We start from the raw sequence: 12,850 nt of genomic DNA, 5'->3' as shown, positions 1-12,850 counted from the left end.
ACATCAATCACGTTTAATAAAATTGTACGGCAGTTTGGAATTGTGAGTCAGCTACAGCAGCTGCTTGACATGTATTCCCATAATGTTTGAGTGATGATCCGGAATGAGAAATTAGACTTCTCATCCTGAAACCCTGTGCTGCTGGTGTTACTAATCTAATCCTAAAGAGCATCCTCCTGAACTGTCTCTCCTCTTACCAAAAGTAACATGGAAGCAAATGAGACTTAGATAAAACACTAAGGGAAAAGCTTGGATTTTTCCAGAATAATAAGAATAGTGAAGCAACAAGATCGGTCTCCTTCACAAAATCGGTTTTTTTCAAGACCAAGTCCGGCAAAACATCTCCTAGGAATGGGACGGTGAAGATAGGACGTAAGAGGGTTTAAGAGGTTAAGACGTGGAGATCAGGTTAGTAAGGTTTATTGAACATACACTGAAAAATGCTTCTCTAAGAACCTCATCTCCTCTACATACGAAAAGCCTTTTCTTCTCCACAAAGCCCCATGATTGTATTCTTAGCAAATAGCACTGAATTTGCACTCCAATAGGCAGAAGGGTGGGTGATTGGTGGATTTAAATGATCATTAGGAGCCTATCTTCAGCTCCTCAAGTTCCCCATCACAGCTTAGCCCTGGGGGTCCGTCTGAACTACTTCACATTTGGAATCCGAGCAGGTTTCAGTCGTGACCCGGGACAGACCAGCCACCCTCGCAGCCTCACTCCAGGACATCTTCCCTATTCCCACTGGAATCTCTTACTGCTGTCCTCACAGCTCCAGCTGCAGGGAAATCCCCCACAAATAGATCTGAGGCTTTTTGAGTCAGCTCATTTAAACTTTTGCAGCCAGTGACCGATGCAAGGATGATGTTCTCATCCCAGAAATTAGGATGAAGAGCACGGAAATACATCACTTCAGTTCCCATGGGCAGGCTTCACACCTGTGAGCAGTTCCTCGAGAGCCCCCGATGCATCCCACTACAATTAAACAAGATCTTGATACTAATGTCGGGTGTTATGAGTACATATTCTGTGGTCCTCTTCCCACCTAATACATTCCCTCCCTTTTCCATTTGTATACCGGGTCTACCACAAGGCATTTGGGAATTATAAAAGCCCTATGCCTTGATGAAGACAAGCAAAAAGTAAGCAGCTTAAACAGCTAATACTTTTGTATGACTACTGTATTCCACCATTGCTACATGAAAATGTACAAAAATTCATTATAATGTTTGGTTTTGCATCATTTGTCTATCTATATGCAAGGAGATTAAATTCAGAGAAACATAAAAGATGGCACAGAAGGACAGAGTACTGTGCATAGATGATAAACTGTTATACTTTCTTCTCATTAAGTAAAATAAAAATGGGGGGAAAGCAGGAGAAACAATACATTGCATCTTCAAAAAATCTAATCGCTAAGTAAATAAGGGGAAAATAATTCTTCTTCTGTTCAGTTTCCCATCCTTCTCTTCCTTTTCCCCTCTCTCCCCATAAAAAAGTCTAGAAATTTTAATTGCACCAGAATCTATTTTTGTCCGTTAAGCTAATAAATCACCATTTTTCCTCAATAAACATTGATGATTTAACTGACAGTTTATTTTAAAAATAGATCAAGCATTTGGTCATGCAAGTGCAGTATTTTATCCCTAATGGAAATAATTACACTTACTTAAATGCATGAAGAAGCAAGGAGGGAATAAAACAGCCATTATCTTATCCAGAGGTCTACCCAGAGTCTTTACCAGAAAACATAAGATTTTACACTGTGGTGCTATAAAAGCTGAAAAACAAATGTTCCATTCACCGTTGTCCTTCACCATTAACAAAGGGACAGGATTTAGGATTTATGATAGTAGCAGGTACTGCAGTGACAATCTGTGTGGTTCTCTATCTTCACATTGTCCTTAAGGGTAATCTTAAAAAAAGAAAACACACACATATAACAAATAATTAGGATTAGCTGCGCAGTAAAAAACCAGCATTGTCAAGTAAAATATGTCTGAAAACTTCTTAACTACTGAGTACACAGCCCTTTGGGATACATGTATTAGAATGACCTCAACGCCAACCCATGAAGCTGCATCATCGCTGTTTTTGGAGTTGTAATGAGAAGGGTTTCAGTGGTGACATGCATAGTGACATAGTTTGCTGCTCTTTAACTTGGACACTCCTTAAAGTGTCTAATTTTCCAAAAGTGTCAAGTAACCATTCTATGGAAAATCAGAAAATGTCCTTAAAATACATCGCATGGGAATTATAAAAACAAAGGCAACAAACACAAATGTCACCTTTATACTTAATCTCAAAGAAATTCTAGCTGCTGCCTCAGGGCAAGTGTAGCATTGTCAGTGTAGAACAAGATCTATGTTCTCTTCAGATGAAGAGCCAGGATTGGTTCAGCATCAAGTCAGGTATCTGGCTCTCATCACAGCCGTTGGAGACCCACTGCTCTCTTCTGCTGCACCCACTGAGCTGACAATTGCCATTTGAGGGGTCAGAGGGGATCTCACCAAGCTTCCAGCTGTCACTCTAGAAACACTTGCATGAGTTCTGTGTCTGCCAGCCATACCCATATGGCTTCAGCACCCTAAGGTATTTCAAATGCACCAAATCTGTGAGTGGGTAACTCAGCTGAACCTCTAGCTGACACATTCAACGAGCCTGATTTAAGTCATCATAGGATAGATACCTTAGCTTGCTTCAACTAGCTCACCATTTATTACATGAGATGTAAGGTTTCTTCACTTGGACCAGAATCATTCCCAAAATAATCAGATTTAAAAGAATCTTTAAAAGAACCTTCCAAATGAGTGTTAAATGCCCACAGCACTGGCACACATTTACAGTTTCATCTTGGTTATCACCATCTCAATTAATCTAACGAGCACAGATGGTTTTTTTGGTCCATCATTCCCACATATGTAATTGATAGTATTGATCAGACATCTTCCCAGAGAACTCCTGCTATGCAGGAAAGACACAAGGCAATCAAATTATTGAAATCAAATACACACCGCATAGCATTTTAGGGGAGGGTGCACATCCAGGAGAGTTGAAAATACTGGGACAAGTCCATCACCAGAGCTGCAGGTGTCATGAGACAAAGCAGTTTCATAGAATTCAGTGGCACTGCACCAATTTCCTCATCCTAGCTGAGTATCAGACTTCCTACTGGTTGGTGCTTTAATTTCTTCTTAAGGAATAAAAAAAGAACCAAGGCACAAAGGACATAAATGCCAAGGATTCTTCCCTCAAACTGTTCTCCAATGTTTTCCAGCAAAACCATATTCTTTACTATTCACCTCTTCAGCTTAATATTGCATTCTAAAAGAAGCTTAAGCAGACCTCATTCTCACCCTCACCTTGGTAAAAGCCTTTGCTACGCAGCATGTTGCTTCTGATGTAATGTTCTTTGGAACAAGCATGGTCTTCTTGGACCTCATTGGAGTGGGATAGGCACGGGAGAAACAGCACCCAGTGCACTGGTAAATGGGTGCTCCTGGTTTGGAAAAGAATCTGTTCTCCCCTAGTTTGCACTCAGGACAACCTGCCATAAAAATATGAGGAAGAAAATTTTACTTGGTTTCCAGCTGTATTTTCATTTTCAGAAAGAGAGGGAAAGTGCAGGCCGTAAGAGGAAGCACAAGCCACATTCTGCTGCTTGATGTCTGCAGAACAGAAAAGCACAGCCACCAAAGTTCTCCTCTTTAGGTTTTTTCAACTCTGCAACATGCAGCAGCTGTAAAGCTAGGCTGTGGCTTTCTAGGTAAACCACAAGAACTACTGGATCTTTTCTGGTTTTCTTTTCAATTTTGTTGATAATTGTGAAGGTTTGTTTCTGTCTACAGCATCAGCTATCCCTAGAAAACTTCCTACTAGCTGTAGATACTTAAAAGCACCTGAAGGATTTGTAATGCTTCTTAAACACTGCCTGTTTTCAGGTAAGATTCTGTTATCAAGAGCTTTTTTAATGTTTGGTGGTACCAAGATTTTTGTACATTGCATTTTTTTATATTTTATTTGAGGCTAAATAAAAACCCCTGCAACTTCCAAAGTACCCTTAAAATCTAATTTGTGTATTTCATAGAATGCTACACCAGCAGCATTCCATATTCTGGGATCTACATAGGAAAAATATTCTGCATATTATGAGGAGAAGCTGTGGTTCTGCAGTTCCTAATGTTACATTGTCATTTAGATTGCAGGAGTACAAGAAACCAAACATTTCTATTCAATAGTGTTTCAAGGATTAAGGTTACCCACATCAACTTGAGGACATGGTCATGTGGGACACTGTTGACCTGGAGAAATTAAATTTAGGGAAGAAATAGAAAGCATGCTCATAGTGAAATTATCTTGATTTACTATACCCTCATCATCAATAAATGCAACTGAATGATAAAATTTGCAACCACATTTATAAAACGTAAAAATTTAATTAATATTCTCTATAATTGTTCTATTTCTGAACGCTGAAAGCAGCTTACCCTGCATGAGAAATTCTCCATCTGGGAAAGTATGAAGAAGATGTAGAAATACAGACAAAATGGTCAACGTGGCAGCTGCATACTTCCCATAGCAATCCATGATCTGTCTACAAATACAAATACACACATTTTTGAAGGCTGAGCCCAAAGGCAGAATGAAAAGAACATGGCCCCTGCCCGACAAGAGATGCTAAAGTGGAAAGAAACAAAGTTTATGAGCAAAACTGATATTCAGTGCTTTCCAGTGCAATGAATGAAGGCAGTGGAAACAAGCATCTTCCTAATTAGGACAGAAAAAAAACAGAGGAAAGAGAATGATCTGAAGCCCAGCTAAGCAGAACAGCTAAGAGGCTGAGATAATGTGGTAGTTGCCAGGTGGCAAGACTGGCTGCTGGCTACAACTAACTTCACCACCTCCCTCCCACCTGCCCAGTGAGTCAGTTCGTGCTGGCAGAAAAACAGAGGAGAAAGGAATTAAAAGCAGCCAATAACGATGAGGAAGAAAAAAAACATTGCCAACAAATTTGGAAGTGCTAAAAATAAGCATTTAGAAGAGGTATCCAAAAGCCAGTTCCGTTTATGCATGTAGGTATGCATTCGGGCTCCATCCAACCTGTGGTTTTCCGTCTCTGCTTGGACTTTTCCTGAAAGCTTTGGAAGCATTGACCATGGTTGTCAGGCTCCTGAGAAGCAGCTGTCAGCCCTCTGTGACCTGTTCCTTCAACACGAGTGAGTGAGCTGTATCTGCAGGAGAAAGGTGGTCCTTCACACTGTTTAGATCCACCACCTCTTATGGTCCTGCCAAACAATTTGGGAGCTGAACCGAGCTCAACAGCGTCTACAGAACCACACAGAGTGGATTGGCTGGATCCCTCCCTCCGGAAAATAAAGCACTTTTTAAAAGGTTGTTTTCTGTATATTCTCTTTCCAATCCCTTAGAGGGGGTGTGACTGCTGACAGACTTGCCTTCACAGGAACACAGTTCCACAGTTCGATGTAAAGCCCTGCTCCATCCAAGGGAACATTCCCCAGAGTGCAAGAAGTCAGCTGGAAGGTCTCATGCACCAGCAGAAGACAGACAGACTTCAATGGCTCCAATAAGAGGAGCCAGCCACAGGAATAACTCCACAACCCAAGACAGATTATCCTGTTTCATGTTTTTTGCTGAAAGCACTGTGGCATCCTTCACCCTATTTTTTCCCAGAAGACATAATGCTATAATTTGGTACATTGTAATGGCTTGAGGGAATCCCAGAGGGATGGTTTTGACATTATATTAACCAAAAGGGGAATTGAAATTGCAGTTTTGAACTTCCTCTATTGAGTCAGATTGTCAGGCTCATACCAAAACCACCAAAGAGACCTGTCAATAAACCGCAGGTGTGATCCTCTCTACTTTTCCAGAGCAATATCTGTTGTGTCTGATGGTCTTGAATTTTCTGACTGTGCCCATGCTGTTCACCCAGTTAATGTTCTCATCGCTCATTTCATCTCACCATCAAATCCAAGGAAGTTTCTACTTTGTTCTATTGAATATTATCTTTCTCAAGCTACTGGAACAATATATAATGCCTAAATTTCAGGAGTTATTTGGAAAGATGGTAATTTTAAATCTGTCCCAGCAGGTCAATTCTCACCTCGTTATTTACAGTATCTTGTCTTTTTCTGTTAAAGACTCTAAAATATGTGCTAATACCACAGGTTGTGTACTGTTTGATATTTGATAGCAATTGCCACCATTGAGCAGGAGAAAAACACAAAGTTACTAATGAAGAAGTTTGGGACCCAAACCAAAATCAAAAATTATCAATGTTTAGCTGCAATCTAATTCTAGAGCCTCATTTTCTCTTACTTACAAAGTAAGCTTAACCCTAAGTATTGATGTTTTAATCCCAAAGCAACTTTTAAGTTAATTTTCAAAGCAAAAACTTTGACAGAATGGAAGGAGAAGGAAATTTTTGGAAAAGAAGGGAAAGAGAATGTCAAAGCATATACAATCATTCCTCTGTAACAGTAATGAAACAATAAAAAGATATTACCTCCCTTGTTCGACAAGAGTAAATCAGAGAAACTGCAGGATGGTGCTTGAAGATAAGGAGCTGTCCTTAACGCTTGGAGGTAAGTTCCCAAAACTGATGTAGGAAAAAGTTGCATCTCTTTTTTATACCAGTAAAAGCTAGATCATATTCCTCGCCCACATCTAAGCCATTGGATCAACTGTACATTTTCCCTAATGACTGCACATCACTTTATGTAATTACCAGCCCACCATGCTGATCTTATCTTCAACCTGACTTTCATAAGGATTATTTTTTTTTCTTATATAATGAAAAAAAGGTCAGATTGAGAACACAAAGTCAGTGCTGTATGAGTTTCCTGGGGAACTCAAACACTGAGCATTCTTTTTTTTTTTTGCTGCAGTTTTCTGTGAACAGAAACTTATTTTCAAAAAAGAACAAATTACTTTTGTAGAAAGAACAAATTATTCTTTTTTAACCGGAGAATATTATTTTTAAAAAATCATAAAACACTATGGTGAAATGGTATTGCTTAAGCAGAGAATAAAAAATAGAGCAACAGTGATCGATACAAACATTTGGAAGACATGTTAGCTTGTAAATTCTCCATTTGAATGTAATGCCCAGAAAATGAATGCATGGATAAACACATAAGGAAGAAGATCAGCTTTAGAAGGATGTAGAAGGATCACCTTTATTAAGGTAAGATTTCTGGCAGGATCTTATCTTGTTTTTAGAACAAAGCTAATGCAATGGAGGCACTTCTGAAAACTGCATCAGAGTGCAGCTTAGAGACCTGTAAGTCTCAATTTCAAATGACAGAGTCTGTGTCCATGCCGGCTAAATAGGACAGGTCCTACCTTGTGGCCCCGAGCCCAAGCCGTCCAGCAGGGCCCGCATCCATTGGATGTTTCCCTTCCTCTTCTCCAAGGAGAGGCCAACACTCAAACTCCTTTTGGGAACAGCCCCTGGCAATGCAGACAGCCTTGGGTCCGTGCCCGGGAGGGAGGTTCACTTCAGATGTAAAAAGTTCACTGCAGAAGTTAAGTGCCTAAATCCTTGTTTCTCACTGTGGTTTGCCCTTACAGACAAATAGCCCTAAACATCTGTTTCAGTACAAGATTATGCCACTTTCACCGTGTGTCTTATTTTTCATCATTGAGAGCCCAGGGTAGCTACCATGGACTGCTCACTGTCCTACCCAGAGAGATTTACAAATGTTTAATAGCTTCAAAAAAATTCTTAAACATCCAAAGGCTTTTAATGACCTTTTAAGAGCCTGCTTTGTGTCACACACTAATGGAGATGGGATACTGAAAGAGACTCCCTGCAGCTTCTTGTGTTCCTATGAAAATGAGGCTTTTATTCGCAAAACAATCCGTCTCTTACAAAATGTTTATTGTATAGTTGGATTTGGTGAATTGCACCTCTGTAGATTTCTGCTCCTTCGTTTTCTTATCTCTTGCCCTGACTCTCTTTTTAATAACAGCAACACCCCCAGACTCCAAGTGCTATTTCAGACACATTTATCGCAACCTTTATTACCTCTGCCTTCGCTAACAACCTCATCTGCTTCAAGGTGTCAGACACCTCTTTCCCTTCCATTTGTCCAGCTCATCACTGTAACAAAGTTAAACTCAAAACAATTGTCCTCAGCCTATATTTGGCTTGAAATTGGCTCCTGTTTCACAACTGAAGACGGATTTCTGCACTTGTAAGCCTGTCTTTTTTTTTTCAAAAATGCGTGCCGGTCTAATAAAAGATAAATTAAAAAAAAAAAAAAAGTCTCTCTCTCCACAATTTTTTCTTCATTTAATAACAAAATCAAACCATTGGAATTTGAGAGCTATTGGTAAACATAGTTTATTGAGAAGCGCTTCCCTGGAAGACAGGAGCTTAATATTTCTTGTCATTCAAAGCAAATTGATGAAAATTGCTGAAGTTTATAGAGTGCCTCTGTCTTGCCCATTTCATACTCACCTCAGCTTGCAGCCCTTTGGGAAAGCCAGGATGGCTTGTAATGCCTCACAAAAGCTGGGAAACTGTCTTCGTAACAACGAAAATAAGTAAATTTTGTATTGTATATTTGATACTCACTATGTATTGTAACAAATCATCTACTAGTAAAAAGCAAAAGCTATGCAAAACGTTTATTTCATTAGAAGGATTCAAGCACAGTGACAATGTTATCCCCACAGCAAAAAAGAAAAATAAAAGTGCCCACAGCCTGCTACTCTTTCCCTATCAGAATGTATTAGGAAAAAATCTTGTGAAGTCAATGGAATTACACTGGTATAAAAGATAGTTAAAAAAAAGCTCCTATATTTATTAAGAGAATTTCTTACTTTAGTCACTCCAAATCTCTAACTAAAAATACTTGGTCAAATCTGTCTTAATGTGTGACTGAATGAGAAATGAGACAACGTGGCTCACTGTTTTGGAGGGGGAGAGGGCACTCTCTAGTTTATTAAATCACTCGGCAATACTCTCACAAGTCTTTTTGCCGCACTGATATCATGGTTTTATGGTCTGTACAAGCATATGGATGAAAATAAAGGTAAATATGTACCCCAAACTGGACCATCGAGTACACTTAACCAAGGTTAGTATTTTGCCTAACTGCATTGGAAAACTGCAATGAATTGATAAAATTTTCAAGTTTCTTCAAGGCCAGTGTGATCTTAAATTGGACTGGTTCTCTGTTAAGGAACATATGTGACACTACAGCGCTTGTTAAAGCTGAAATCAGTGTGAGCTCAGAACCTAAACATTATGGAGTTTCACAACTTTTGGCTCTTTTCTAGGAGCTGGGTCCCTGCAGCTCCTTCTCTGGCTTTCTCTGGAAAGGAGAGCTCACGTCTCTTCCCTTGCTCTGTCAGATGCTGTCTCAGGGTATCTGTCCTACTTCCCTACTTAGAGATATCTGCTTATCTGCAGGCTGCTTCCTGATGCTGCCTCTTCCTTGCTAGAGGAAAGCTTTTCTATTTTGCCACTCAGCACTGTCCGTAAAAGTCTGGGGAAGGGCTCTCTTGTTTCAGAAAACAAATGCTTCTATTCAAAAATAAGTCCACTCTACCAATAAACAGAAACACACCCTCCAAGTGTGGCTACAAATTAGCATTATTATCAGAATCTGCCGATTTTAATAACGACAATACAAGATTTACTATACTATACCCCAGCAGAAAAGACTGTAGAGAGCACATCTAACTTTTGTTTTTTAATTACTGCTGTGTTCATCCCCGCCTTCTTTATTGGTCTTTCTAATTCCTGCAGACAAGCAAATGAGAGGGAAAAAACTTTAAAATGAAGTTTTGATAGCATTTTTGGCTAGGATGGATGAACAGTTTGAGCTTTGGATGATTTTTTTCAATAATAATTAAATTACATTTCAGAACTTCCTCCAAATGCAGCCAAAATCCACCCTTCACTTTCATGCAAAATCAGAAAAGAGCAAGAGCAGTCCTCCATCTGAGAGTATGGAATGCTCACCAAATGCCAGAAACTCCTTTTTCCTTCTCCCTTGCAATCTTTAAATACCTCCTTGATATCTTTGTCCAGCCCTGCCCTACAGGCTGACACAGCACCCACAAGTGAGACCCTGGTGCAGACGGCATCCTGAAGCACTGGTACTATCTTTTGCGTTTTGGGTGTCACTTCCTTCAATTTCTTATGCCATCTTCCAGATCTTCCGAGGAGGAGAGAGGATCCCACAAATCTCAAGTCACTCCATACTGACCTAAGCAAATTATCAGCTGAAGAGCGAGAACAACCAGAATGAGCAACAGTATATCCTGGAGAGAAAAAAATTGTAGCGATTCAAGGAAAAAAAGAAGTAACTTGAATGTTAAATAAAAAGATATGCAAGCATTTCCGTATTTCACTGAATCTCCCTACTCCCTCTCAGTTTGATCCTAATTTTTTCAGCTGCCATCTGTTTATTCCCAGAGACAGAAACACCAGCTCAGTGCATATATATACGTGTGTGTGTGAGTGCAATATATATAGATATATATAAAAACACATTTATATATGTATAAAATGCCCCCCAAGGCAACAGAAAATACACACCATTAGGAGCTCCCCTCTGCTGAAATACCTCGTGCTGTATTATGCAGAGAGTCAAATTTTTTGTTCTTTTACAGATGCTTTCAACTGAATATCTAAAATTATCTCTCAAAGCAATACTTCCTGGCCTCAGCCTCCTTTGTTTAAAATTGACAGGAGTTCTGCCATTATTTCAAATGACACTGGATCAAGACTTTTAAGATTAGCTATTAGTGTTCTCAAGCTTCAGCCAAACATTGATTATTCTGAGATAATAAGTCTTTCAGCACTTATTGCACATAAATAATTGACTGAAAAGCCTCTCCTATTCTAAAACCATAGTGTAAAGCAGGTTCACTAATACTTTTTTTTTTCGTTTTTAATGGAATTAGTATTACAGACTATGGCACTTCAGAAATATGTGCAATAAACATTACTTCATGCAAGATAAGTAAAAACTGTGCAGCTGAAGAAAATCAGGAAAAATATAAGGAATAGATATATTTTTCCCTGTCTTACTGTGATTTTCAAGGTCAAAATGTTTAATCATTGCTTGTTATTAGGCAACTTACAGTACTAATAGGATCATGACTCCTGTTTTCATGCTTCTTTTATGAATAGGTTTATTTGAAATCCAATTCCTTTGAGCAAATTTAGAATAGCTACTATTACAATTCTCACAGCATTGTGGGACAGCAAACAAAATGTCATTAACATGTAAGTTTAACTTCAAGGGCTTTAGAGATGGCATTTCAATATTCTTATTCCCTATTTTTAATTAATAAAGTAACTACACCTCATATGATGACTAAATGAGATTACAAGCTCAGGAAGGTCCATTCCTGTGATTTATAATGCTGCTGAGTTGAAGTAACCAGGTTTTTATTAAATTATTTATTATCAGACAGAGGTAAACCACTGGATACATAGACTACTGATCAAACCAATTATGTCAATGAATATGTTCCTGCACCACAATGGTGGCCCACGAGGTAGCCCATGAGAGATGGATGTTGCCATCTTACTTTAAACATATTTCAACATTTATCCCTTTTCTTGAAAAAAAACCCCCACAAAACACACACCACCCCCCCAAACCAAATGAATGCATCATTGTGTGTGAGGTTTAGACTTGATAAATAGCCATGTTAAAGTGAAATGTATACCTCTAGTGCAGCTAAAACAAAGAAGCCTGATCAATAATGCAGGACGTCTCATTTATACAACTAGCTATTTCAGCAACTCTCATTATCTTATACAGTAATAATTGCTCAGAGAATTAGCTATTATCCTTTTCTTGCCCCAAATCTGAATGCTTTCATATGCTCAGTGTAACACTTCTTCTATTAGTAGAGGTTTATATTATTAATTGCTTTCACATTTCATAGAATTGTATTTCTTGATTTTTACAAACGAAAGCAGAAAAAATGCTCAAGTTCCTCAAATTCCAATCAAATTGCAACAAGCAAGAAGTAGCCTACATTGCTGATAATAAAAAAAAAAATGCACTGACACAGAAACTTAGCTGGAAAAAGGTTTTTGAAGAAAATAGGTTATTTCTACCACATTATCAAGAGGGTCGTTACCAGGTTGCTGTTACCCTCTCTTACTGACACTGCACAGAGAAAATTGGCTGCCAGGTAATCTGGCTGAATAAAAAATTCACCATTCTTAGGTTCTATATTGCAACAGCACCTAAGAAACCCACACAGAGAACAAGCAGATAACAGTCCCCTGCCCTGGAGAGCTCACTATCTCATACCGTCTTTGGGGGACTAAAGTCATTCCTCTAAACTTCTTCTGTTCAACTTGGGCATTTTTCTTAAGACATCAGATGTCAAACTGATGTTGTGGGCTTCACCAAAATTTTCAGGTGAGGCCTTAGGTCTACATAGTGTAGCAAGTAATTTCCCTCACTCACAGTGGTCTCTTCTGATCATGTCTAAGCAATCCCTTCCTACAGCCACCTGCCCTTTGGAGAAACTGTGCACAGCACTTGTTTCACATTTGCCAGAGACTACCAGAGTGACTGCTAAAGGAAATCAGACATGATATTTGGCTATTGGTGTGAGTCAGCACATGGAAAATGGGCTAGAGCATTATAATTAATGTCATGTTGGAAAGCAAAGTGGGCCAGTGTTGCCCACCTCTGTACAGTTGTCTATCAGAAATAAAAAGGGCTTACATTTACATAATAACACTTCAAACTAGAACTTACAGTGCTTTGATAGCTGGATATTTAGGGTTTATTTCCCACGTTGTTGAAATTTAGCCATTCTCACACAGCAAAACAGTAAC

The 12,850-nt window shown here is 39.0% G+C and overlaps 1 protein-coding gene across 1 annotated transcript; it reads right to left on the bottom strand.

Moving 5' to 3' along the window:
- Nucleotides 1–1,574: 1,574 nt before the first annotated feature.
- Nucleotides 1,575–6,621, bottom strand: CGA (glycoprotein hormones, alpha polypeptide). Its single transcript, XM_033053711.1, has 4 exons — nt 6,527–6,621; nt 4,488–4,594; nt 3,363–3,547; nt 1,575–1,915 (listed from the first exon to the last, which is right to left on the bottom strand). The coding sequence occupies exons 2-4, from the start codon at nt 4,585–4,587 to the stop codon at nt 1,838–1,840; spliced, it is 363 nt and encodes a 120-aa protein (XP_032909602.1). The 5' UTR covers nt 4,588–4,594; nt 6,527–6,621; the 3' UTR covers nt 1,575–1,837.
- Nucleotides 6,622–12,850: the final 6,229 nt, after the last annotated feature.

The sequence above is a fragment of the Catharus ustulatus genome, chromosome 3 (genome assembly GCF_009819885.2).
Source record: "Catharus ustulatus isolate bCatUst1 chromosome 3, bCatUst1.pri.v2, whole genome shotgun sequence".
In the NCBI taxonomy this organism is placed as follows: domain Eukaryota; kingdom Metazoa; phylum Chordata; class Aves; order Passeriformes; family Turdidae; genus Catharus; species Catharus ustulatus.
Note: the sequence above shows the minus strand (reverse complement) of the source record. Positions and strands in the feature narration are given on the sequence as shown.